At 37.2% G+C, this 25,760-nt stretch overlaps 2 protein-coding genes and 1 long non-coding RNA gene across 6 annotated transcripts in view; 2 read left to right on the top strand and 1 right to left on the bottom strand.

Moving 5' to 3' along the window:
- LOC122573091 overlaps positions 1 to 25,338 on the top strand; it is a 92,826-nt gene extending 67,488 nt beyond the window's left edge. For 2 of the 4 annotated variants that reach the window (XM_043739026.1, XM_043739027.1), the window contains exons 2-3: positions 21,658 to 21,988; positions 22,505 to 25,338. In XM_043739026.1, the coding sequence (XP_043594961.1) occupies positions 21,658 to 21,988; positions 22,505 to 23,096 (923 nt within the window). In that variant the 3' untranslated portion in view covers positions 23,097 to 25,338. Of the gene's footprint in view, positions 1 to 12,037; positions 12,178 to 16,259; positions 16,528 to 21,657; positions 21,989 to 22,504 lie in introns of those variants that run through there. The other 2 variants (XM_043739029.1, XM_043739028.1) reach the window with 2 other exon arrangements.
- On the bottom strand, positions 7,537 to 9,914 carry LOC122573094. The gene is made up of 2 exons (XR_006318658.1): positions 9,415 to 9,914; positions 7,537 to 9,319 (listed from the first exon to the last, which is right to left on the bottom strand). It is a non-coding gene; the product is annotated as an uncharacterized LOC122573094 (long non-coding RNA).
- On the top strand, positions 12,892 to 16,087 carry LOC122573093. Its single transcript, XM_043739032.1, has 3 exons — positions 12,892 to 13,463; positions 13,571 to 13,635; positions 14,015 to 16,087. Exons 1-3 carry the CDS (start codon positions 13,102 to 13,104, stop codon positions 14,032 to 14,034), a joined length of 447 nt encoding a protein of 148 aa, XP_043594967.1. The 5' UTR covers positions 12,892 to 13,101; the 3' UTR covers positions 14,035 to 16,087.
- Positions 25,339 to 25,760: the final 422 nt, after the last annotated feature.

The following is a 25,760-nucleotide window of genomic DNA, read 5'->3' on the forward strand; positions in this document are numbered from 1 at the left end:
TAACGGATGAAGCTCGAATCACGGATAATAAAGAGCGACTAAACAGAGAAAAAAATCGACGCGGGAACTCGGTGCACGCGTCGAATATCTGGTGAAACGTATCAGAGGCAGACGTTAACTCCGCTTTAAAATTCTACGGCACGAGGCTCGTAACTATTTACGTCCTGGCCGAGAGCATATAGCCACTTTCATAGGGCTACGCGACGCATCTGTTTGACTAGCGAACACACATGCAAGGCCCCGTTTCTCTTTCTGTGCGCGCATCGAGACGACGATCTAGACTTTAAACAAAGGTATTATCGCGCATACCAGATCTGCGTTGAATTACAAAGTGACTTGCGAAAGGGCATCCACTTGGTATCTCATGTAACCACTTGCAAAAGAACCCAAAGAACAATGGCCAGGTCGCTCAATTAATGATATCAAAAATCCTGTTTCAACGTCAGGGTATCTCGTATTATGTTTTGTTAATTTAGATAATAGAAGCTTCGTTCAAGTTCTCTTCGATATTCCAAAATAGTGCTTCAATTTTGAATATCCGATACCAAAATTGAAGAACCCGACAATGAAATTATTTTTTACATTGATAAATAAAAGTACTGGCACGGATGAAATATTTTCTAAAATATTACTTCTGGATCTGAAGTTTAAATATACCGGAATTTAGTACTGTTAATCAGGCTTACAACAAAAATAGATAGTAAAAGATACGCAATAGATTGGTGAAGCATATCATTTATTTGATTGTACGTAAAATCGATACAAGATATTGGACTCGATTTCGAACCAATATAGAACCAAAAGAAATAATATTTCTAGAATTAATGTGGTATTAGTTAAAAAGTGACATCTTTGAAAAAAAATTCAATAAAAGATCGTGTTACAAATTTACGCAAGATTTTACAAGAGATATACTAATTTTTGATAATATTTTTGTTTGCTACTGGACATTTCATAAATTTCCTTTTATTACGATGTACTTGATATTCGTGTATTCGCGAATATGCAGAGATAAATTCCTTACGTGATATTATTATATCGTTCACGATAAGAGTAATGTCAGACAAATCGCGTCTTTTGATCATCCGACCGAGCTTATTTTGCATCCGGCAAGGACGCCGAATAACGATTAATTACATTTATCAGTTAGGTGTATGATTAATGAGCGACGCCGCGATTGTTTTTTAACCGAGTACAGCTTCTTTTGTTTGCATACCGGTGATTTCTTCTTTTTCCCGCGACGTTTCCCGGATAGTTATCGATTTCTTTCTGTGGTTGTAACTTAGGCATCGACAGAGGACGCTTGAACTGGTGGTCGTACCAGTTACGCCATAAACTATATATTGTCGTGAACACTATTGTAACGATGAAAATATTTATAACCGCGCAAAAGCGTTCATAAGCTGGGAACTCGTGACACTTTGACCGTTAATGCTATCGCGTTACGAAATAATCGCCTGGTCGATAAAAAAGTGACGATTGTCTTCCTCGTGTGCGTAAAAACAGAGTGTGCACTTTGATCAGTTTCGATACAATTTCCGTTTCTTCCCGCGGCCATCTTTTACTCTGTAGGTACATCGGACAAATTACCAACTAATTGAATATCCCCTTTTCTGCATCTAGGGTGTCTCAGGATTTAACAGCCAAACATTATAGACGTTGCGATCGTTATGTGTCATGATATTATATGCTTTTCGGAAACAATCGTACAGTTGTAGCATTTAAACTTTGCACTTTGCACTTGCAAGACTCAAAGTGCAAATACAAACAGCTACATGACTGCTCCCGAAAAACCAATATCATGACGTTCCAGCAGCATAAAGATTTGAAATCTAAAATTCAAACATAGAATGTATAAACATAAGATTTATAAACATGGATCGTTTAAAGCTTTATTAAAAAGTTATAACAAATATATAAAATACAAAGGAAGCAGTAGTTTATCCTCGAATATCGCTTTCAATTTTACGCCATTAGAGTTTTATGTGTGGATAATTGTAAAAAAGTGGATATATCGAACAAGTATTAGATCGATACATTAAGATGAAATGAAATCAAAATGTGGTTCGTAGGGTAATAAACTTTTTTATCGCTGTCACTTTCATATCGACAGGAACGGTAAACATTTTGAAAGTACCGACAGCTAATGACCAATGTCTTACAGCATATAACCGCAAGTTCATTATTGTTCTCTTTGTGCTGCATATTATTATAACGGTTTTACAAAGCTTTAAACAACTCATATCTGTAATAACATTTCTCGCTTGATTATATCCATAAAACGTATCGACAAAGTTTGGATGTTAAATCCTAGAACCTTCTATTATACGTTATCAAAGGAATGGTTGAAATTGTCACGGTGCGTAGAAACTCATCGTGTTCTTTCGACTCTCGGATGCGGAGAAAAACCCGTTAGAAATTATTCGATGCTACTCTTGCATGTCGCGAACGGCGGGCGTACACGCTTACCGTGTAGCGGTAGTGGTTACTCATGGTGCGTGTGCAACAGCGGCAAGTATGCGCGTCCGCCATAGGCCCTTTCTCATCGTCGAGTTACGAAGGCCGAGTAGCGAGCGCGTCGAAAGAAGAACATCGGCAGCGTGAAAGTAAAGAAAGTGGGCCGCTTCAAGTATCGTTCAACCTAGTACATACTTACATACCTACCCTCCTCTTTTCGCAGGCCACGATTCTTCCTTTTGATTTTTCCAGGATCGTCTAATCGTGTCAAATTTATGATTATTCGCTAAAAATTTAAGGTGTTTTGTTCAAAATTATATACATATTTTGATTTTACTTAAAGCTAGAGTTTGTACGTTTGATTGAAATGTTTTAAACAGTTTATTTTCAAAAAAAGTTTACAGGATTTTGTCGGTAAGGTAAACTCATTTGGCGGGTGGTTGAAGAAGGAGATTGTTCTAATCAGGAATTCGACGGGCGCAAGTTAGTAAGAGTTTCTTTTAATTCCAACTCGTATTCCATCTCCGGTTTACAACGCAACACGAACAAAACAAATCCGTGCTAATTTCTTAAGAGATTATCGATTACCGATCGGGTCTCGACGCGACGAGGCTGCTGTAGAGCCCGCGCGCACGATTCCACCCGTACCGTTCGGTTACTTTTACCAAATAGCATCTCTATTACCATTCGTAACGCTCTGAAATACAAATTAATTGTGTCCCGTCAGAGATTCTAGAAAGTTGTCGTCAAGGCGATTGTTACGAAGCTGGACGCTAGCCAGTATCAACGTAGCTTCACTACCGTCACGCTGAAAATCACTCGACGCGAGATTATCGCGTGATTTGTTATCTATTAGACGTATACATAATCATAGAGTTGCACATAAGTACCTTTTTTTATTGAACACACGAAACATAATCAGTTCGTAAGCAAATATGTACTATTTCTAAGATATGCTATACAAAGTGCGGTATAAAAATAAAGAATGTGTATGACAACGTGCAAATCTAGTGATGTTAACATATGTATAAAATTAGAATGTAAAAATACGCCAAACATAACGCCATAACTTTCCTAATAGGAAATAAGCAACTGCACCTATTATCATTGATAGCTACTTAATATAAATATAAGAATATTCTATAGTAAATAAGATGAAAGTACATTACGTATACTTATTTATACAAGGCCTATTATTAGAAACTTTGGTTCCAGCCTTATTACATACTTGCGAGTAATAACGTGCGTCTAAAACATGATACGACTTGTATTTATGTATATACAAGCTGTCTCGTTAAAGTTCATTCCATTTTTACGAATTTCCTCTTGTAACGTTGAAAATTGAAACGAACGTTTTCTACGATGTTAGAAGTTCGTTGGTCCGTCAACGGACGTTGGTGAGATTAGGTAAACTTCTTACTAACAGTATATAAAATTGAGGGGACGTTTTCCTTTTTTTATGTCAGCATCGGGTTTTCTCGGTACTGAACCTCTTTGAGTGGCAACCAAGTTCGAACATCGAGCAAAGCTTCCCAGGGTCGCGCGAAAAATAATCCAATTAACCATAATTGTCGTAACGCGAGGCGAAACGTGCACTTCCGCGACTCTTGCCAAAGATAACAACGCCGAAACGTAAATTCCCTCCGCGTATCTTTGTCGCCCCCTATTTTCATATGTCGCTACTGTGATTCTAATTTAAGACAAAACATATTATGTAGTGTTTACATAAAATTACCTACAATTAGATAAAATGCAGATGACACGAGTAATTGTTGTTCAATCGATATTCTATATACGCCATATTGATTTAAAGGCATGGCTAGTTTAAGATTCTTTAATCTTGCTTTTATTGTATATTTTTGGTAAATGTTTGGCACATTTCAATTAATGATGTGAGAAAGAAACATTGCCTACAATAGGTATGACACGAATAATTATCCTCTAATTGATCTTAATTTAAATTAAAAATTTCTAAATTATTTAACTTTTTTTTAATCGTGAATTCTTTGGGAAATCTAAATTAGTAGTAATAAGAGGTCGAAATTCTTAAATTAGTAGTAATTAAAAATAAAAATTTAAATTAGGGAATAATGGAAAGCAACAATTTTCTGTTTAAGAATTCAATCATCAACGTGAATAATGGTTGTAATCAGGTGGAATGACGAAAAAACAACTGGTTGGTTATCGCGATTGCGTGAAACGTTTTGCCGTCATTGTTTCTAACCCCTTTGAATAAAATCGTCAAGGAGTGGATTAGTTGGCACGGTTCCATCATCGACTGGCTTCTCGGTACTCCGCACGATTGTTGCAAAGAACATTTTATTCCCCGAACCCATTCTAAGAAGAAATAATATACACCCCTATTCTGACATTATTCTGTAAATTACAAGCAGCTAATTTAATATCTTAACGTCACAAGACTTATTAAAATAATTCTAGAAAAGCATTGTTTGATTTAATGAAGATTTGAACTGATCATCTTGGCGCGATTGCAGTCAAACGATTTCTTCACTACGCCAAGTTAAATTTTTTTTTTATTTGATTTTATATTTTTATTCTTATTAATTTTTTATTGTATACTTTTAATCATTTTAATTAAACAAAAGAGTGGTCGCCGTTAAAACACGGTAGAATTCACTGCTATGAAACATTCGCGAAGATTAATCGATTCTTCGAATGTGCATCCGCGACTGTAAGTTACAGTCGAAAAGCAATATCGGTTAATTCGCAATCGAATTCGCAGGAAATTACATTCGACGAAGGTATATTCGCGAGAGGCCTTCGAAATGCAACAGATCAACCGAAACGATCGTTTGCAGCTAACCATTTTATCAAGGTTCAAACAATTTTCTCGGAATATTATTCCTAACTTTTCTTTCCCCTTTTTTTAACAGAATATTTCACGCGATTTTTCGATTCATTGAATCCCGTCGAAATATTTTTCACGTAGATACACCATCTCTAGGTGTATACTCTTTACGAAAAGAAAAAGCGCGAAAAAGAATCATGGCGGCGATTGAACGTTTTATACTTCGATGGTTATTTTTCTTTCTATCGTTGTAAAAAAAGGTACGCACTTTCTCGCGCGTTTCTTCCTTTGTTATTTGAACACGATGCGGTTGCAACATACAATCCGTCCAGTTATTTCGAACTCACGTACACAAACGAAACGTATAATAGAACGAGGCGCACGTACACAGCCTGCTACAAAACAGACGTGCACGAGAAAAAGAGGAAGCTTTATTTCTTTTTACCGGCCAATTCGATTACTCAAGGCACGCTTCTCACATGTACATACATACAGTACATATAACCGCTTTTATGATCTTCGAAAAAGTCCCTATATTCTCTACATTGCGTTTCGTCATATCATGTAGCACTTTTCAACGTGAATTCCATGTAAATAGTTAGTGATTCAGTCATGCTCGTCTAAGCAGTCAGTCGATAATATAAATTCTCCTCTTGAAAAATAACCAACCGGTAGCTCTCGTCTGTTCTTAGTGGAAAAAAGTAAAAATAACCCCATACGTGTCTTTCTTCTTAGGTCTCGTGTCTTGGATGGAACGTGTCGTAGACCCTGTCTTGTTTTTGTAAGCGCAGTTACCGAGCCTTATCCATGCAAACGCACTGGCGATACACACTTAACCGCACGCACACTGAATTCGTTAGACCCGCACGTGCGCGTATTTAACACACCGCGGACGAGCATCTTTTTCAGGCAACTAGTAAACACATACGCGTGTATCTACAGACTTTTTTCCCCCTGAGGAAGTTGCCTCTCATTTTTAGACGCCTTCGTTTAAAACCATCCATGCTTTTCGGCGTATAGACATATACCAGTGCATAGTCGATAAAGTCGGTAATGCACTTAAAATTTAATATGGCAGAAAGTTATGAATATTTAAACATTTTGGTAGCGTTATAATGAGACACAATTATGATTATGTCGCTAAAAATTAAGATATGTCTAAAAATGTATACAGAAACTACGAGATATTTGGTATATATATTGAAACAATCAAAATTGCTCATTATATTAATAAACTTTAATATTCAGTGGAATCATCTTTAATAACTGTTACATATATGTTTAAAATAGCTCTTCGTATTGTACAGTGATTTTTAACTACATATGTGATATAATAAATGTTTCGTAACTTCTATATACATTTTCAAACTGGTCCCAAATTTGACCAACATAATGATGACAGTCATGTCGTGTCACATTATGATGTTACTGAAATTTAAAACTGTTTTATATAACATACGAGTTTTCGCGAAGATCATCGCGAATTGTGAAATCAGTTCGATCAATTGTATCATCGAAATGTCACTAGACAGCGCGATCCGCTAATAAATACGTTGTTGGCAAGCAAACGTGTTTCCCATGACTCGTTGCATGCGATATACATAATACGCGATGAACCAGTCGTTTCGTGTATACATATATGCTTGCAAATATGAGTTAAAATTACAATTTATCTTCAAACACGTCGGAAACGATACACGATGAAAAAGGATCCTTCTCATAAAGTTCCTTTTACGAACTGAAGGGTGATCGTATACTACGTATACTATACATATGCTGTACTGGATACAGCCCTGATGGGTTGGTTTCCACGGCAGTGAGGACGGTTACAGCGATTTAAAACGAGTCTATGAAAGCCGCGCAACATCCAGCGAGCATAGCACAGATAGAGAGAGAGAAAAAGAGAGAGAGAGGGGGGGGGAGAGGGAGGATAACATTCCAGCGCGCAAAGAGAGGGATCCGTAGTAAATTTAGCGCACTGATCTCATTCTATGGTGAATCCGTGGACGAAAATAGCGGAGCGGTGAATGTGTTATTAAGGTGCGTTTAGGTCGGACCGACATGTGCGCGTAATCGGTGGCCGACAGTCACGCACCGCGCAGCTTGAATTCGATTCAATAAGACGTTGAACGCGTGCCGTCTCACTTATCGGTCTTGTATGTAAATTGAACCGCATCTTCGTTCAACAATACACGTATCATATAAATATGGAGACTTATTATATGTGTAGGTTAATTTTAATTGGGATACAGGAAAGATAAGAGTATATGTTTAAGAAGAAAGTACGAATTTCATATTGAATAGTAGTAGTAGTATCGAATATACAAAGTGTTATAAAAAAATGGAGCCAGACTTTGTGAATTGACAGTACTCACTGAGAGAAGTAAAAGGAAAAGTGCCTAATCAATGTAAATGCTAGTTGTTATGTCAAGTTTTGTTTACATTTTTATAGTAAATTTATCAGCAATGAATCGATTACAGTCTTTAAGTAACGCTATAAAAAGAAATCTAGAGGATTCAGGTAGTTAAGGACTTAACCTTTACTTATTTCGTATGGAAAGTTTGATCTAAATGTTGTCTTACATTAAGTGAAAAATATGGGAAGTACAAAACTTGATATAATATTGGAAGAATCAACATAATTACCATTAATTAAATATCTTTCACTGTTCTCTCAGTAAGTATTATACCATCAATTCCTTTTTTAATAGCAGACTGTACAAAGTATTCATAGCAAGAATGTTTCGTTTTCAAGTGTACATCGGTCAGATATCGCCGCAGGTTGTGGCTTTCGCAGCTTGGTGCGTGACAAAGCTTATTAAAGGGTGTAATGGCAACTTAATCTTTCCGTGAACTTTAGGTATAATTAACGTTTACTTCTCGATTTCTCTCCGCTTGTAACGTGGATTTTTATGAACTTGAAGTAATTATCGTTCTCTCTATCGTATAGTGACTAGAAGAAGTATTGCTACATATCAGATTCTACATTTTGTTTCCATAATATTTTTTCGTAGTCATATGAAAGTATATATTATTAAATGATATAAGTGGAATATATTTGAATCTAATTGATTAGTATGCGAATGATATAATAAATATACTATGGCGTGTCAATGCTTTTTGTAGCCGCTATATGTTATACTACGCGGAAAAAAGGAGATTATTTATATTGTGGTAACGGTGTTTTAACGAATTAGCGAAAACGTATGTGGGACTTTTCCTTTTATTCGAACCGCTTGTAATCGCATTGGCCTGTAAAAGGGGGTTAATAGCCGGTACCTAAACGCACCTTTACGATGGAAATGTATAATAGAGGAACCGTGCGTACGCGCATCCGTTCGTTCACTTCTGGAATGAGTTTCGAGCCGAGACGAGTAGCGGACTAGCGCCCAGGTGGCGCTGCGGGCGCGACGCCAATCGAAATTTCGGGAGGGCGATGACTGGGCTTCGCCCCCAGAAACTGTGATCTCGTTTTTCTGTCACTGACCTTCCGCGAGCCGCTGGTCCACACACAGTCATTGTCGCGCATAATTTCTGTCAATTAACCAATCATATAATACACTATCTGAACTTCGTTATCAATTTGTCACCCTTTTTTTATAATGCGTGATAATTATTGACAAGAATGTGACTAAGACGTGGTGATCGTTACTTTGAAACTATGAATATTGTACAATCATTGTGTATAAGTCAATCGCCTGATATTTTTCATATTTCATTACTACAAAAAGCTTAATATGTATCCTTTGTGTATGAGAAAAACATGTTGCGCACACAATGAGATAACATCTTGATTGTTTATCAACTAAAAGGGTAGTACCTTTTAAGCAGTTGTAAACCAGGAATAATAGATATTCTTATACTTACATCACTAAGATTTTCAATATATATACATCGGCAGGAGCTCGATTAAAACGATGAATTAGAATTTAATTTGGGTTAGTTTATGAAGAAGACTAATTTACTACAAATATTTCTTTGTACAATTTCTTTAAATATACTTCATTATAGTAACTAGAGGGCGTTGTATGGTTTTCTTTTATACGATAACATCTGAAACATGTCAATAGTTTGCAAAGCTATATTTGTGGTGTATATATTCGGCTTAAAGCCGCAGATGCATACGAGCGAAGAAACAAGTAACATACTTGAGCTATTGATGATTCCGAGTCTCGGGGATCATCGAACCATGTGACATCTGTAGAATGCTAAGCATCGCTCACAATGGTAGAAATTCAAAGGAATCCAAAAGTGTAGGCATCCAGAGATCGGCTGCTGTGTCGCTTTGCTCGATTTTATGAATTCCCTTAGGCACGCGTTACTTTCCATCGGCGTGGGCATAAATACCACTGCCGTTGGTGGCGGTCACGCGCGTCACAATCATTATGCCACAATAATTATTAATGTCTGCATTACGTCACGCTTATATACGCGATACGCGCCTTCAGGGAAATCCTACGCGCGTTAACGTCATTAATGTCGTGTGTGTCTTCCAAGCGTTTCACATTAAAACAGGTCATTCTTTTTCTGAAAATCGTTTTATCAAGAATTTTATTTGTATCTTACACTGACGTATCACAAAATTTCACAATTCGAAATGGGAACGTAAATTTATTTATTAACGCATTTACTGAATTCCTACATACGAGCAAATAATTTTCATACATATCTATCTCTATGTTCTAGGATTTAATATATGTTATATGATTTAATATATGTAATATAAGTGTTATAAAAATTTCTGCTACAATTTCGTCATATTTATATTACCCGTATTGAAATTGCTATCATACACATAACATAAAAATATATGCTAGCTCGAAACATATAACCTAAAATTTTTACATGGTAATCGCGTCGACTTATTTTGTCAAGTCAAGAATCGACAAAAGATTAGGAAGCATTGTTTTCATGGAGACGACTAAATCGATTTACGCTGATCGAGAACGGTCCTCATCTGCAACGAAGAGCGTCGGAATCGGATATCTACCAGGTGTTTTCTATTTCCTCAAGTTACGAGGGGCTCGCGTAAGGGCCTGCTAGTCGTGCGACAATTTCAAGCGTTATTTGTTAGGTTAGGTCTCAATGTCTATATCTTTAATAATGATTTTACGTATGCATTTAATGAACGAATAATTCGAATATCGTCATAAGATACAGTATATGGTACCATCACAAGGAGCGATGGGAAGAAAATTGTCAAGAATGATGAATAATACCCGAAAAGTGCGACTCTCGAGATTGGAATAATCGTGATCGAGAATAAGCGAACCAGATGGGTTTCTCTGACGCATCCGCGAGGACGCTCAGCTAGAAATAGAGAATGATTATGCCCGGAGTAATCTCAATAGTGACAAACATTTTCTCTGTCCATAGTTAAAATTAAGACAAATTCTGGTCTTCAATATTGTCGTGTCGAATAATATGATAATCTACTGGGATACATAAAGATCGAACAGCGAGTCACGTATTAATTAAACGCAACAGAAGCGCTTTAATCGGCTTGAGTGCACTTAATTATAGATACGTCTCGTTTACAAGAAGCTATCAATCGATAATCGATCAAATTGAAGCCTGACAAATCAATTTAGAAGAATGTCAGATATATTCTCCAATTTTTATTATCGATAATTCTTAATTATAAAGACTCTTATTCAGTTAATAATCCATCGGTACTTTAAAATAATGAGTAAAGATTCTTGGATAAACGTAAAGTTTCAGTATACACTTGCACCTTCGAATGACGCCGCTTCGTGCTTCAAAAGTTCATAGGTCCTGCAAGTACACACGGGCCCCTTCCCCTCTTCTCGTGTTATCACAGCAAAAACACGGGCATGGCAACAAGGAGAGTGGCGCGTCTCCTAACCAGCTGGTGGAACGCGTGACGTCACGCGTCTACCTACACCGAAGCTACGGCTGTCCTCACCCTCTATCAATACACACTCGATTCTCTCCCCACTACCTATATCACATCTCTCCCACCAACGAGAGACTGTCAGAAACTAACACACAGTCGGCGTATACGTGCATATTGTCGTATGTGGCATGAGGCACGTGTCAGGGCCGTAGCTCTCGTTGGTGCACCTCCCATGAGAGACTCGTTAAATCGTCCTGCTATACTTATTGATAATCGTGACGTGGAAGGGTAGTTAAACCTATTTGTGTTTACATTTATGCTAACGTAAATCGATCGTGATACATTCAGTCGTGCCTATTATTGGATTTGCACTTTCCTGACATGAGTAAGGTGAACAGTATTTTATACTAAGATGAGATTTTCAGCAAGATTTGACAAATACAACTACTATTATATGTCGAATGTGAATGTATTTAACATCAGTCGATTTGATTTAATCATTTAATAGTTATCTTCTTCAATTGGAATTAGATATCGATCTTGATCAATACGATGGTGTAATATTAGAACACATAATAGAATTCATTCTTTATTTGAGTGTATCATTTTCGTTATATAAAATGACATGATCGATAAAATCGGTCGTCATCGATAAAGAAGGATAAAATAAACAACAATCGTATAGGAAGCACGCGTTTACTGACACGATCCTGAATCGTAGGGGATACACAAGGAGGCTTGTGTGATAGCCGAGTATCGGCGACACGAGCCGATCCGTCCCCACCACTTTACCGACCGATCTCTGGCTCGAGTCTAGAAAAGTGGTAGGGTGGCGGTGGTGGGGATAACATCTGCTCTTAGCGTGATTGCCGTGTATTGATGTGGCTTTATGGCGCGCGGCAGGCTGCGGGCAACAAAGTAAGCTTACGGTCGTTAATGTTCCCTACTACGTGAAATTCGAGGCCGCCTGAATATTGCGCCGCGTACAACTCGACGTGCTTCACCGCGTTCCAAGCGAGATTCGCAAAGTTACGGCACAAGCCGGCTTCGACGGGTAAGAAATGCGAAGACCGTTCGGAGGATCGGTTTGTTAGTTTGATCGGACCTAAAGATGTTAGGTTAAAGGGTTAGCTTATCTGCGTAGCATCGATATATATGTAGTGTACACAGTATACATAGACAAGTAGATAGGGTCAAGATTGGTATAGGGACGAATCGCTCGCAGAAACGATATTCCGCGTGATGTAATAATCGCGTGTAATAGCCATCATAATACTCTTTTGTACATTACATAATAGTTTCAGAAAACTGTTGTGCAATTATTTTTCCCTCGATATAAATAAAGCATTTTCTGTTACGCGAGGTTTTATTCGTACATAACATAACAATACATAAACGGTGATAATTCTGCCGTCATTTTAACAGAAGTAGATAACGACAATATAAAAATCAGCCTTTTTGCGATCAGATGTCACTACAATGGTGGCATTTAAAATTTGCCTTCAAATTATATATATTTATTGCTTTGACTAAATGATAATGCCACCAAAAAAATATGCCGACCGCAAAGAGTTAAATTTAAAACAGTGACGCAAATCTCCACAGCGATCGGTCTGTCACTGATAATGCAATATCTATGTATGACTTGTTGAAGTAATAACGAAAGGGAGATGATCGATTAGAGGGAGCTCCAGACAGCGTATTTTTTCTGTCGATTTGTCCTCGCTCTCGTATTCGCCGAATCTAGGGTGTGTTGTGTGAAATCAGTGATTCGGAGAAAGTGAAGGGTGACATTCTTTTCGTGCATTCCTCGCTTCCGTGTTACCGAATCGTTTCCAGATGCTTGCGTGTTCGTGCACGTCGGATAGAAAATTCGCCAAAATTTCACGTTGGAGCTTTTTTCCATCCGTTGAATTTTTCAACCTGTTGCGTCGTGCTCTTTTTTCTCGTTTTATTTTTTAAATACTATTGGGATAATATGGCGGAACGTGTTCTTGTAATATCGAAAGTGAATGCGGTTTTTGTTGTGGCTGTTCCGACAAAACTGTGCGTGAAAAAAATACATGAAAAACAGAAAAACAGCGTAAATATGGAAACAATTTACTTGCAAGTGAATTATCGAGATTTTTATATTGCTTTATTTCACTCGTGCCAACGATTAACAAAAGTGTGTGCATATTTCTCTACCACCAGAAAAAAAAAGAGAAATATAGAAATATTTGTTTCAAGCGACATTCGTGGAACGATACACAACGAAGCTTGGAAGAAACCAAGGTCGTTTAATCGCCGCTCATGGCTCTTAAACTTAACAAACACGTCACTGGGTCGATTTGATTTTACGTAAGACTAGCTTGCTCTATCTCATATATTCTACAATATGTAATAATTGTAATAATACGTTTCAAGCTCTCCGTATTTTATTTTCTGTATTCGTTACTTTAATTTAGTTTCGTAATCATCGAAAAGCATCAATATGCGCATTTTTTGAATTCGTGTCATCGCAGAGTCCTTGGTATGTATATCTAGTTCACGAGAAAGTGGGTCCTCTTCTAGCAAACTAGCAACCTAATTGGTCGCTGTTAGACTTTCTTTTGCGATTTATAGGAATTACATGAATTTATACTAGTCTACTTAAAATAATCCTTTATAACCAATTGATCCAATCGCATTAAATATGAAATCACGTTCTCTACTTCCGTTTACCTTTATGAACTCCCCATAAATATGAAAATTGTCGTTGCGCTGTCGATATATTAAAACGTCTCCGGTTCAATTGTAAATATATGTTCGAATAAATTCGAATCTAATCGATCATGGTTGAGTAGCATAGAATCCTAAACGAATGAATGGACTATTTTGAGGTTATCTTAAGTGACGTTACTTTTTTTCAGAAATCTCGATTTTGTGTTAGGCTTCTCGGTGATGTCGCTGTAGTCGGGACATTATTACGATAGGTCGCAACACTTTCATTTACGGTTACTAACAGGGACTATTATAAATACGAGCAGTTTTTCTTTCTCCGATGTCTTCGCTCATTGTGGCTACGAGAGAAAGTCGTCCGAATGGTCACGGCCTATTTAACGATTGGCTGGTGCAATTTCAACGCCACCTTTTTGTATAATATAAAATCGTGGAACTTTCGAAGAAATTTGTTGAATTACGAAAAATTGATCTTTAAGATACATAACCTTAACGATGATATTTTTTATACGAATTTGTTAACCACAAAAATTACGTTTTGCATTATTTTGTCGTATAAAAGATGTTTTTTGCTTAAGAAAAAAAGGAAAAAAAGAAGAAAAAAAGGAAAGACAGTAACTACAGGAAAAGAGTGCAGAGAAATAGTTGAAAAAGGTCTAACGGGCTTGAAGAAACGGTACCGCGTCCTTCATGGAAACGAGCCTTCCACGAGTCGTGGCTCTATCAGCTTGAATCTTAAAGAATCTTTGTTTCTCGAGCAACGTTATCTCGAGAACATATCTTTCTTCACAAAGAGTATCGTGACATCCACTTCCTTGATGTTCAACTCCTCTCGGAATCGCTAACTACGTTTACACAAAACTAAAATAATCTTTATTTTCCTCAAACACTGTTTAGATCCAATCGGATAATATTTCAACCTATTCGAATAATTATCACGTTGTCTATCATGCGAATTTTGTATATTTTTTAATTTTATCAATTTCATTTTTTCAAAATATTATAAAATATAAAATATTCTGTTGCAATTGTGCACTTTTTTCTGCCAATGTTACTTAACTCATTTTGTAGTCCATATAATTTATTTTATTTTGCTCATTCTAAGAAAATTTAGTAAAACGTAGACCACCGATGACCACTGTGACAGTCATATTAAATTTCATCATTCAATATTTTTAAGATGCATTATTAGGTCATGAGAATGTCGAATGTAAATTCTATGGCTCCCGAGTGGTGGTTATCTTTCTTTTTCCATGGTATTATCAAAGATACGCGCACGCGGTGAGATAAAGCACAAGGTCCGATTTAAAAGAAACGCATTAATTCGAATGAAATTCAAAGGGGCGCTGACGGGTGACGTGCACGACGGTGTGGATGCCTCGAAAAAAGAAACTCGCTTGTTTCATTATTCGAGCAGAGTAAAAGTACTAGCGTTGGCGCAATTAACGAGCTCCGCCAGGAATCTTTTACTCGTGATTCGCGCACATACGTGTTTATATATGCACTCGCACCGCTACCTGTTCACTATCGTACAGGGTATCTCCAGTTAAGTGCTTGTCGATGTGTTCGAACGAAAACAAAACGACTGGTGTTCCGGAACAACGTTACTAATAACCCTCTGCCGGTAAATATGCAAAATTACATGGAACGAATGACCGTTTAAACGCCTGAAATTCAACGTCCGTAATTTCATAATCTTAAGCCCTGTCTCCACTGAAACAACAACGTTTATCGTTTTTTGTTACCGTTCCATGTTTCTCGAAAAAGTCGCCGCTTGTTATCGAATGTTTTTCAAGTTTCTGGGTATTTCTGTTGTCGGTAACAAATATGGCCGGTTGCTGTCGGTTTCCATCTGGAGCGGTAAAGATCAACGGAAAATAGAAAACACGTAACAATAGCAGCAAATGTTCCTTCAATGCATTCTTGCTGCTAGCAACAAATAGCCTTGAAGCCGAAACAAAACATAACTATTCCTCAGATTATGTTGTTCCAATGTGGACAAAGTATTTCTATAACTTGCTCTTTGTTGGATATGCAGCAACAAGAGGCGTCAAAATGATCCTCGTTGTTGCTTCAGTGAGTTTTAAATACACGGATATTAGAGCATAAGAAAAAGTAAATGTTAAACGAATTTGTTCGTGTAATCATCGATTTGTTTGCCTTCTGTAAATATGTATTCCATACGATTCCTTTGCGCAAAAAGAGAAAGTGATAGCATCTTTCTCGTCGCTAAATGTGCACGCTTCGACTGCAAGAACAAACGACGCGTTGTATATAGATGTGTGTAAGCTGTGTTCGTTGGCGCGCGCATGCGCGAGCCGTGCGTAGTACACACGGCCAATCGTGACGTCACGCGACGCCCGATAAACACTTTTGTTGTCGTCGGTCTGTCGTCGTACGTATGCCGCGATTACGCGTGACGCACAGTTCAGTCCCGGACACCGACCAAGTCTGATGTGAACCGCGGATTTTGTTCGATTAATTTCGCAATTTTACGTCACGTAGCTTTTTACACAAAACAAATTTTCTTAGTGATAATCGTAACTTGTTGTTTAAACTTACCAAATGTTTTAAGAACATATTGTTACCAATCACGTCGTTAATCTATTGGATTTCTTTCCATTTTCTCTGGCCGTGTCATTCGAAGGAATGTGGAAAGTGCAGTGAGTGCATGGCCGACGTTACAGTTTTGCATAGCTCGAAAGTGAGTTTCAACATCGTCGACTTATAACATTGTTAAAATGGTGTATCGCTTTCCTTTTTATCATTCTACAGTCGTTTTAGTTAGTCGTTTGTTATTACTAAACGAGTTAAATGTGACGATATGGTGATTCAACAAAATCTATTGAATCAGATTCTGTTACTTCGAATTACTAGTTACATACATACTCCCTTGTAAATCTTGTTATAGATATTCGCAGCGAATGTAATATTTCCAGTTATATAGCAATAAAGTGAAACTTTGTGCGTCAAAATGTTAAGAGCAAAGCGTAATCTGTAATGAAGTTCTATTTCGATTATAAATATATTTATCAGCGTTTAACGAATGCATCACGCGCTCTCCATAAACGCGAAAAATGGGCCCGATAAAACATATCCTCTGTCGATAAAACAGAGTGACCAAAATTTTTAGATTATTCGTTAAAGACGGTTATTGACTAATTATTATCTCTGCCATTCATCAAACATTGCATCACGTTATCTCGAAGGAAGTGGAAAAGTACCGAGGACGATATTTCGTAATTTTTTGTCTCGACGGAGAGAACAGAGACGCGAACTGTGGCGATCCATTGTGAAAAAAATAAAATGAGCGGTGATAATCTGAACAATACGCGCAAACGAGCCGAAGCGAGTGATAAGTATCACGGGTGAAATGACAGAAAGTATCACTGATATATCTCTCTGATTAGCGGGCACAAGAGTATAAATCAAAATTATTAATATAATAATTACAATATTTAATATTAGTACAAATTAGTATAATGATTATTCGTTATAATAATTATTATCAGAATTTCGAGTGAAAGAGCAGGAAAGAAGGAAAATTTACTTGTACTACTAAAACAAGCAAAAGATAGCAATGTAGGAAAAAATTAGTGTACTTATTCGATTGACAAAAATTTTACTTACACTCTTTTGCCTTCCTACCAGAAACGTACACCACTCTGCATATGCGTATTTGGATACTTGATACAATCCAATTAAAACATTGATGTTTGTTGTTGTATTTTCTACGTTATGATAGAAGAATGTTTTTCTACCATTTCATTCTTACAACTGGGATCAAACGTCCTGCTAAATTGAAGCCGAAAGAAAGTATATATCCGCCTGAATCAAATTTCATATTTATCTTGACTAAATAGCTGACACTGCAACAAATTTATATAAACTTTCAGAATATGGTTGGAAACACATATACCAATCATCCTTAGATTTCGTCATTGAGTAGACATATGTACTTAAAGTAATTAATTTAGGTGTTCCCGTAAAAGTAATTTTGATCCACGTTCAATTATTACCTATCTATTTATATTAATTAGTATCAACTATTGTGTTTATCGATACGTATCTACTAACGCTGTATATGATGATATACTTGAGATAAGATGAGAGACAAAAATTAGATTAAATAGTTTTATTTAAAGCATATTTTATACATTTGCAATGATTTGTAAGTATTCAAATACTTATATACGGTAGTGTACATACTTAGGTTCAGCGTCCGCATTTATTTATAAGCATGCAAAAGTGCCTCGGTGATTTCTTTTTAGTTGCGCATTCCTTTCAAGGCCCCTGCAGGGAACAGTCGCGGACAGCAATGGTGTCTGACCCGGCCGTCCCCGTGCACCGACCGCTTTCTACTTTGAACGGTTCAATATGGAGCTCCTCGATGCCCCTTTCCTTATTCACGCTTCATACAGTGGCTCACGAAAGTATTTCAACACTTATAGAAACTTTTTAGAATGACGCGTTTAAATGGATCTAATTCCGACCGAGGTCAAAGCTTCGTTTAATTGCCAAACACTATGTTACTGTGATGTAAGATTAGATGTAACGGCATCGAAGTGACGCAGTTTTTAAAACGATTCTCGTAAGGATTGGATGGTATTCAATGAAATTGGGGCCTAGAAATTATTGTTCGATCATTATGATCGATCCAGACTTATCACGGTCGAGATCCATGATAATTAAAATCCAAACGATATAGGTTAGAATTATAGACTGCGGATTTTTATACACTTATAGGAATGTATTCATAGAAGTTGCGCAGGCTGCACATAATATGAAAAAATATGTAAAACATCCAATATATAATGCTCTTTATAATATTTGGTAGATAAAACAATTTTCTATTCTTTTAATTACATTCCCAGAAATATGAACTTGCATAAAAATTTGCAGCAGCCTAATTGTAGACATTTACAATTTTCCTTTTATTTCGTTAATCTTTTTACGCTTCTCCGGTCATTTCTGATTTTTAATCTAATTAAATTTTTCTAAATATCTTCATTTTAGACAGAGTATGAAGAAAGTCTTCTTGGTATGCATGATCTCCCGTTTCAATTTTATATTAAATCTTCTTGAAACATTATAAATTCTTTTTTATTGCTATATCGAGAATAAGATTCAAATATAATAATTCGACGGTTTTAATTTTCGTCTAAATCGGATTCATATTATATTTTAACAGATTCAATATTAATTTAATTTAATAATCCGCACATGATCAATGAACTTCCTTCTTCCACTTGAATTTGCTCGCTCGCATAAATAATGTCGATCGTATTGACAGTTATGTTGTTTCAAATAACTGTACCGTATAAAAATGACGAAGGAGCAGAGAGAGAAGGTACAATGTACGAGAAAACGGGGAGCATTATGTATGTATGTATGTATGTATACGTGCAAGTAAACTTACTGGTGGGAGAAGGGAGAGGACGACGCGCACGAGTCAGCGACTCCATAGCAGACTTTACAGGTTAGGTAACGTGTATCCATGGTGGTTTTTTCCCTGCGGAGAAAGTTAGCTTAGGTACATTTCGAGCGTAAAATCGTCTCTTCGTGTAGCATCAGTCTTCTTTATTTTCCGTCCCGACTTAATTAAATAACCTTTTGATGACAGTTCCGCATCTAATTCGCGTAACCGTACTAGACACTATTGACACTTGTCAAAGAGGAGTCTATTTGTTAGAATGACGAATTTTCAAAATCAGTATTCAATTTTTCGAGGCACTACAATCAATCAATCACATCATGATAAGATTTTCCATTAATTAGCGTTTCATAACGAGATAAAGTTATTTAACAAGTGTCAGCGCGAATTATATATTTTTTCAACTTGTGTAATATACATGACCGCCATCTTGTTGGCTTGTAAAGGTATTGGAGGTGCCATCTGTCGGCTAATTGAACAATTTATTTTCGGAATTATTTCCGTTTACGTGTGACTCAGACGGTCATTCGCGGAAATCATTGAAATAGAGATTCATCTTCCTACTAAATGTTGATTATTAGATTGGGAAACGCGAATGTGTGACTCACTTTGTAAGAAGAATGTATAACTGCCAATTAATCGCGCGAATATATCGATGGAGGTTAACTGTGCCTTTCGTAGATCACAGATTTAGTTATTTGCTTTCTACGCAATTTCTTTGATCCATTACAGTAACGAACGATTTGATTTTGTGTAATTCCTATAGTCAACTTTGTATAACCTAACCTACATGTCTGTCATACGGAACTGTACAATTATCGGAGAAAGAAAACTAAAGTCAAAGTCACTTTGCAAAATTTAAGAGCTCTGTCATGCGTATAGCATGCAACGAAAGTTTCAATCAACTTAGAAGTTACTTCCTCTTTCGAAAGGAAAGCGCGGTACGTTTAAAAAGTCGAATATTCAAATATTGCAAGTGCCTGTTGCAAATGAAAATTTTCCAGGACCTTATTGAAATGTTAGAAGCTTTTTTAAGATATTTTTTTCTGTGAAACTTATTGCAGTGGAGAATCCCGTTGCTCTGATACATATAAAAAGTATATGCCCTATAAATAGTATATTACGCATCTCTTAATCGTTCACGCATGCTCGGTGCTTATAGGATCATTGACACCGTATCAATTCGTATACAATCTCCACTTAAATTTAAATAATTATTTTTACCAACTTTTTATCAACAGAGTACGTTTTGTTGGTTTATTAGGCAGTAAACGAAACGTGTATAAATGCAACTGTGTATCATCAGTTGGTCGGGCAGATCCGTACGTTACGAAGCGAGGAATTTGTTCTCGTTTTGCGAAACGAATTACGAAAAGTGCAACATCGATCACGAACGCTTATTTGCTCAAGTTGCAGCTACTTATTACGTCCCATTTTCATGGCAACCGTGCAACCGGAGCGAAGTGTGTTAGAACGTCATCGACGAGAAATTTGCAAGCGAATTATTCATAACGAACAGTGTTGACCATCGATATCACTAACCAATTGCTATCTCTGTTTCTTTCTGCCGAGAGTGCTCTAATTTCATGCGATAAAGTTACAAGGATATCATTCTTGCTAATTAGTTAAACCACATAAAACACTGGTTATAATTCGTATAAGCAACTAAATTCCCAGAAAGTATATCGTTATATGTTTGATATAGAAATAAAACTGATTTTGAACTTCTTAATATTTTTATTTTTTATGGTTATTATTAAACTCGCCATATATTATGGAATTAATCACAAAACACATATTAATGAAATTTCTTCTCGTGTTTACTTCATTATGGCTCAACGGAAGTACATACTCAGTAGATGCAGGTCGTTGTATAGCGGAAAAAAAGGGAAAATTTGGTCAATTATTGGTATAGAGCGCGCACTACGTAAACACGTAAATACTTACGTACCGCTAGACTGCCCTCTATGGTCGTCTTTTTTACCGCCTCTCGGTAATACCGTTATGTCTACATTTTTTCTCTTGTCTATTACATGTTCAGATTTCTAGATTTAAAGACAATGGACTGATAACAATACAATACCAGAAAAGCGCGTATTTCAAATATATAAATTTGTTACTATTTTACTTTTTCATTTGCATACCTATTTCTTCGAAATGAAATATATTGCATTTTATCAGTAGATTTTTTTATTAACTTTATTGTTCTTCTTGTCTTCTCGTTTGTATGTTTCCTAATATCTTCTTTTTCTCGAACTACTTTATTCACAGAAAACAATAGAATACAGAAATGATAATAAAATTAGAAATACATATTTGGATCATATGGATCTATGAAGCAGGGTTAAAATATGGGATGTAATTTCGAAAATGAACAATTTTTTGTTCCTTATTTTTCAGACGCTAAGATGAGATTGGAGGAAGACCTTGTGATTCGTAGGAGCAGACCAACGATGATTTCGGCCAAGTACCGTGCGAGGGAGGAACGTCGTCGCTTGCTTAAAATTTCAGCCGGTAAGCTAAGGAGGATCGAGGACCCAGAGGCTAGCCTGTGCAGATCGGTTCTCATAAACAACGCCGTCAGGCGGCTGCAACGTGAAAACCGAGACGAAAAGACGAGGAATTACGGGCTTCCGGTGGTCACGTATCTAAATGATTCCACCAAAGAGAATAACGTTTCCAGCAACCTTATCGTCGGAGTAACAGACGACGAAACGTCCTCCAGGAAGAGGTAAGAGAAACTATTTAATCAAAGTTTTCAAATATCAAGGATCCTTGCTGATATCAGTTATAAAACTATAACAGCGCAATATGCATAAAACTTCACTTAAAATTAGCATTTTTTGATTCTACTTGACAGAAGATATTATATGTTGCAAAAAATGTCACAAATATAGTACGTCACAAAACGAAGTTTTAGCTGAATATTCGATTATAATTAATTATAGATATATTTTTTGTATTTTGTACATAACCTATGTGAACGGTTGCGTTTTCTTGGAAATGGCTTCGAAAGAGGTCAGAGGATGCTCAGAATAACTAATTCGTTGTTGAACTTTCCCGTTCTAGAGGAAGAAGAGTGGCAGATCTTGCTCGCCGTTGTTAGAGATTTGTTTTACATAATATAGATTGCGCAAGTAGCGACAGCTCGCGTGTCGGTTGCGCAATACCTTCGGGCACGTTGTATACTCTCGCCGCCGTCTCTTAATAATTTTCGAAACAACCCATGTCATTTTCGTTTTTTCAGATTAAGCGATGACACGCGGAACGATGGAATCAGCCCCAAGCGACAGAGGCACGATGATCTTGACCTTCAGGACGATGTGTTCAGCGACTTTTACATTCTGCCTCCGACTCCGCGATTACTGTCTCATATAGACGAAGTCCAGGAACCCGAATCTCCGCATCATCACCATCTGGTGTACTCTGAGGACCGCCTGGGCTCTGTAGATGTTCGATCGACAACAACGATCATCAGCAGTAGCACCGCAAATACAACCACCACCAGTAGCACCAGCACGTCCGCGAGTAGTTGCTGTAACTCCGTCATGTTCCCTACCGAACTAGATGACACTAGCAGTCAACTAACCAGTGTTGCTAGATCTACCGACGTAGGCAGCATAATGGAAGCTTCGGACGTGGTCGACCCTGACAGGATCTGCGATTTTGCAAGGTTCGCAGACTCCGCCAAGAGTCTAGAAGAACGTTTAGTCGAGTTACAGTCGCTGGACGAACATTTTGACCTGGCGAAATTCGAGAGGAACAACAATCAGAGTTGTGGCAGAGCGTTCCACGATATCCAGACCTTCCACAGTTTGGTACCTGGACTGGAAACCTAGAAGGGAGCCTCGTGCCTCGAGCACCCTCCTCTCGTCGTGTCTGGCTCGACAGAAAAAGATGACCACGAACACGATAACGACGATGATGCGGGTAGACGGCTTCGCGGCACATACGAGGAACCACGGCGAGGATGAACCTGATATCTGGGGGGGTGAACATTCTGTCTAGAATATGGTGCCCTCTATGGGGCTTTGACTTGATGGCACGAGCATCGTCGACACGGCTGGACGACCTATCAGAGGGTCTCTGTTTGATATTTGGGAAAGCACAAAGGACGAACTTTTGGTACCGAACAGTACCAGTAAGAGAAAGATATATGTAGGCTTCCGTAAGGCTTATTTTCATCGTCCTTGAATTTTTTTGGTCGTTCAGCAGCCGTCAACGATTTAAGACTGCGTGGGGGATAAGTAAAGTACTTTTCGTGGATAAAATGCGTTTTCAGCAGTTCTGGGTCGATGGAAGTCTGGCTTCGATTGAGTGTTGTCGATGTGTACGTCACCAATAGTTGATATAAACGTTGTTGGTTGTACGTGCATCGGTACCAAAATATTCTGAAACACGCATTACATATATAATTTGTATATATTCGAGTACGTTTCTAAGAGCACGTTAACGATTATATTATTATAACGAATTTATAGTGGAGATATTTCCGGAGAAAGTGAATAAGCGCCGACACACAGGAGAAAAAATGCCGCAAATGAGACGCGTGCGTCTGTTGTGTATAAATGCCTTTAGAGTAGTTGTAAATCGATGTAAACGTGAAGCGCGCCCGATATCGAATGAATTTCACTATCGCGCGATTATGCCACAATGGGCCTTCGATTTTTGTTAACAATATTTTATCGTTCCTTTCTCTTTCCTTAATTTTTTTTTTCGTGGTTCCCCTTGTGATTCTACAGACAATGAAAAATGAATTTTAGAACATCGACAGATTACCATTATCCAATGTGTGATTTTTTTTGTAAATCACAAACAGATAATGTGTCGTCGGATGGCGAAAAATCGTTGGTTGTAAAAAATATATTTCTTTGCTAAACTATTAAACTATTTTATTCCTTTTTTGCGTTTTTTTTTTTCTTTTTTTGCGATATTCTTGTTCGGAGTGATAATCGTTGAACGTTTGTGTTTCTCGCGTGGCATTTTCTTTTGTTAACACTTTTTTTCCTTCTTATTCCTAATGATGAAACTCATTAGTTAGTATCAATTTGTATAACGACGAATTTTGTTACGTCGAAATACGCAACCGTACGATTTATATACACGCTGTATGCATACTGTTTATAATCATTGTTTTTAAAAAGGTATGTAATAAGTTCGGATTTGTAAGACGTACGTTAGCATGGATTTTGCGGACACTGTGCAGTGCAATAGTTTGTCCCTTCTTTCTTCTCACAGAAGAATACCGGAACATGTCGCAAATCGTTTTCGAACATCGAATATATTATTACTACACAGATACGTGAATACTCGAGATCGATCTGCGACACTTGACCACCTCTGCGTTGATTAATTCGTAACAGTGCCGCCATGATTCTTCTATAAACTCATAATCAGTGCAGTCTAGGTGAATTCCTTGACTATGCCATTTTTAAGCTGATTTGGAAATATGCCGTCTTAATCTGTTTCTGTCCCCATTCACAAAAGTGCTAAAAAGGAATTGGACGATCAATGTCACGCGTGCAATCATTTTTTCTACATTTTATTTAAACTGACCACTTTTATACGTTTTGCACATATTATAAATTTAACGAATCATACACAGGAATACCCCCTGATCTTTTTTGTACAGGATAATAACAGATGCATTTGAATCCTCTGAGCGTCGCGGTGTTGCGTTACGATTCGTGCCGTAACCTGTGAGGGTAGCCGCGAAACTACATATTACGTAATCGATGATTGAATCATTGTACATATAAACATTTGTACCGTTCTGTAAACCCGGTAAGAGGAAATAGAAACAATGACGAAAGCGTGAAAAGCGATGCAAAGAGAAATCCAATCTTCCTTTCGAACGTCTAAACCGCCTTTCGAGGGAAATTTCTCGACGCGAGTCGTATTATCGCGTCGAAGGACCGTCTCGATTCGTGGTTTGACGCGTTCACACTGTAAATAGTCACATTAGCACCCTTAAAATAACTATGTATAAAATTTCATACGTTGTTTAGGTTTTTAGTACTAGTTATTCAAGATCAGTTACCAATTATATGAACAAATTGCAAATAAACTGCAGAAATATAATATATCTTGTCAGCTCTCTTTTACTCCTCTCCCTTTAATTTCAAAATCAAAGGCTTTACACACCGCGTTTTGCCGCCCGTTTTTAAATTGCCGTTAAGCACCGGCTTTCGACCAACTTCGTATGACGTCATTAATATTCGGCGGCGATTGGATGATTCTGATTGCTCCATTATCTGCCTTCGTAAGTTAACATGAAGGGCTAACGATTTTGAAAAAATTCATTCAAACGGTTCCTTTTTCTACACATATCAATCTTTATTTATTAATATTTATTTACTAATATTAATAGACTTTAAAAAGGCTAAATTGAATTTCAGATTTTAGTCTAATTCTAAATTCTACATAGCGTTTAGTTCTGAATCATAGCCGAAAACATTAAATTACTTCTGTGAAGGGTTCTTTAAAAAAGACTTTATCAAAAT

This window comes from Bombus pyrosoma, linkage group LG11, assembly GCF_014825855.1.
Source record: "Bombus pyrosoma isolate SC7728 linkage group LG11, ASM1482585v1, whole genome shotgun sequence".
Classification (NCBI taxonomy): domain Eukaryota; kingdom Metazoa; phylum Arthropoda; class Insecta; order Hymenoptera; family Apidae; genus Bombus; species Bombus pyrosoma.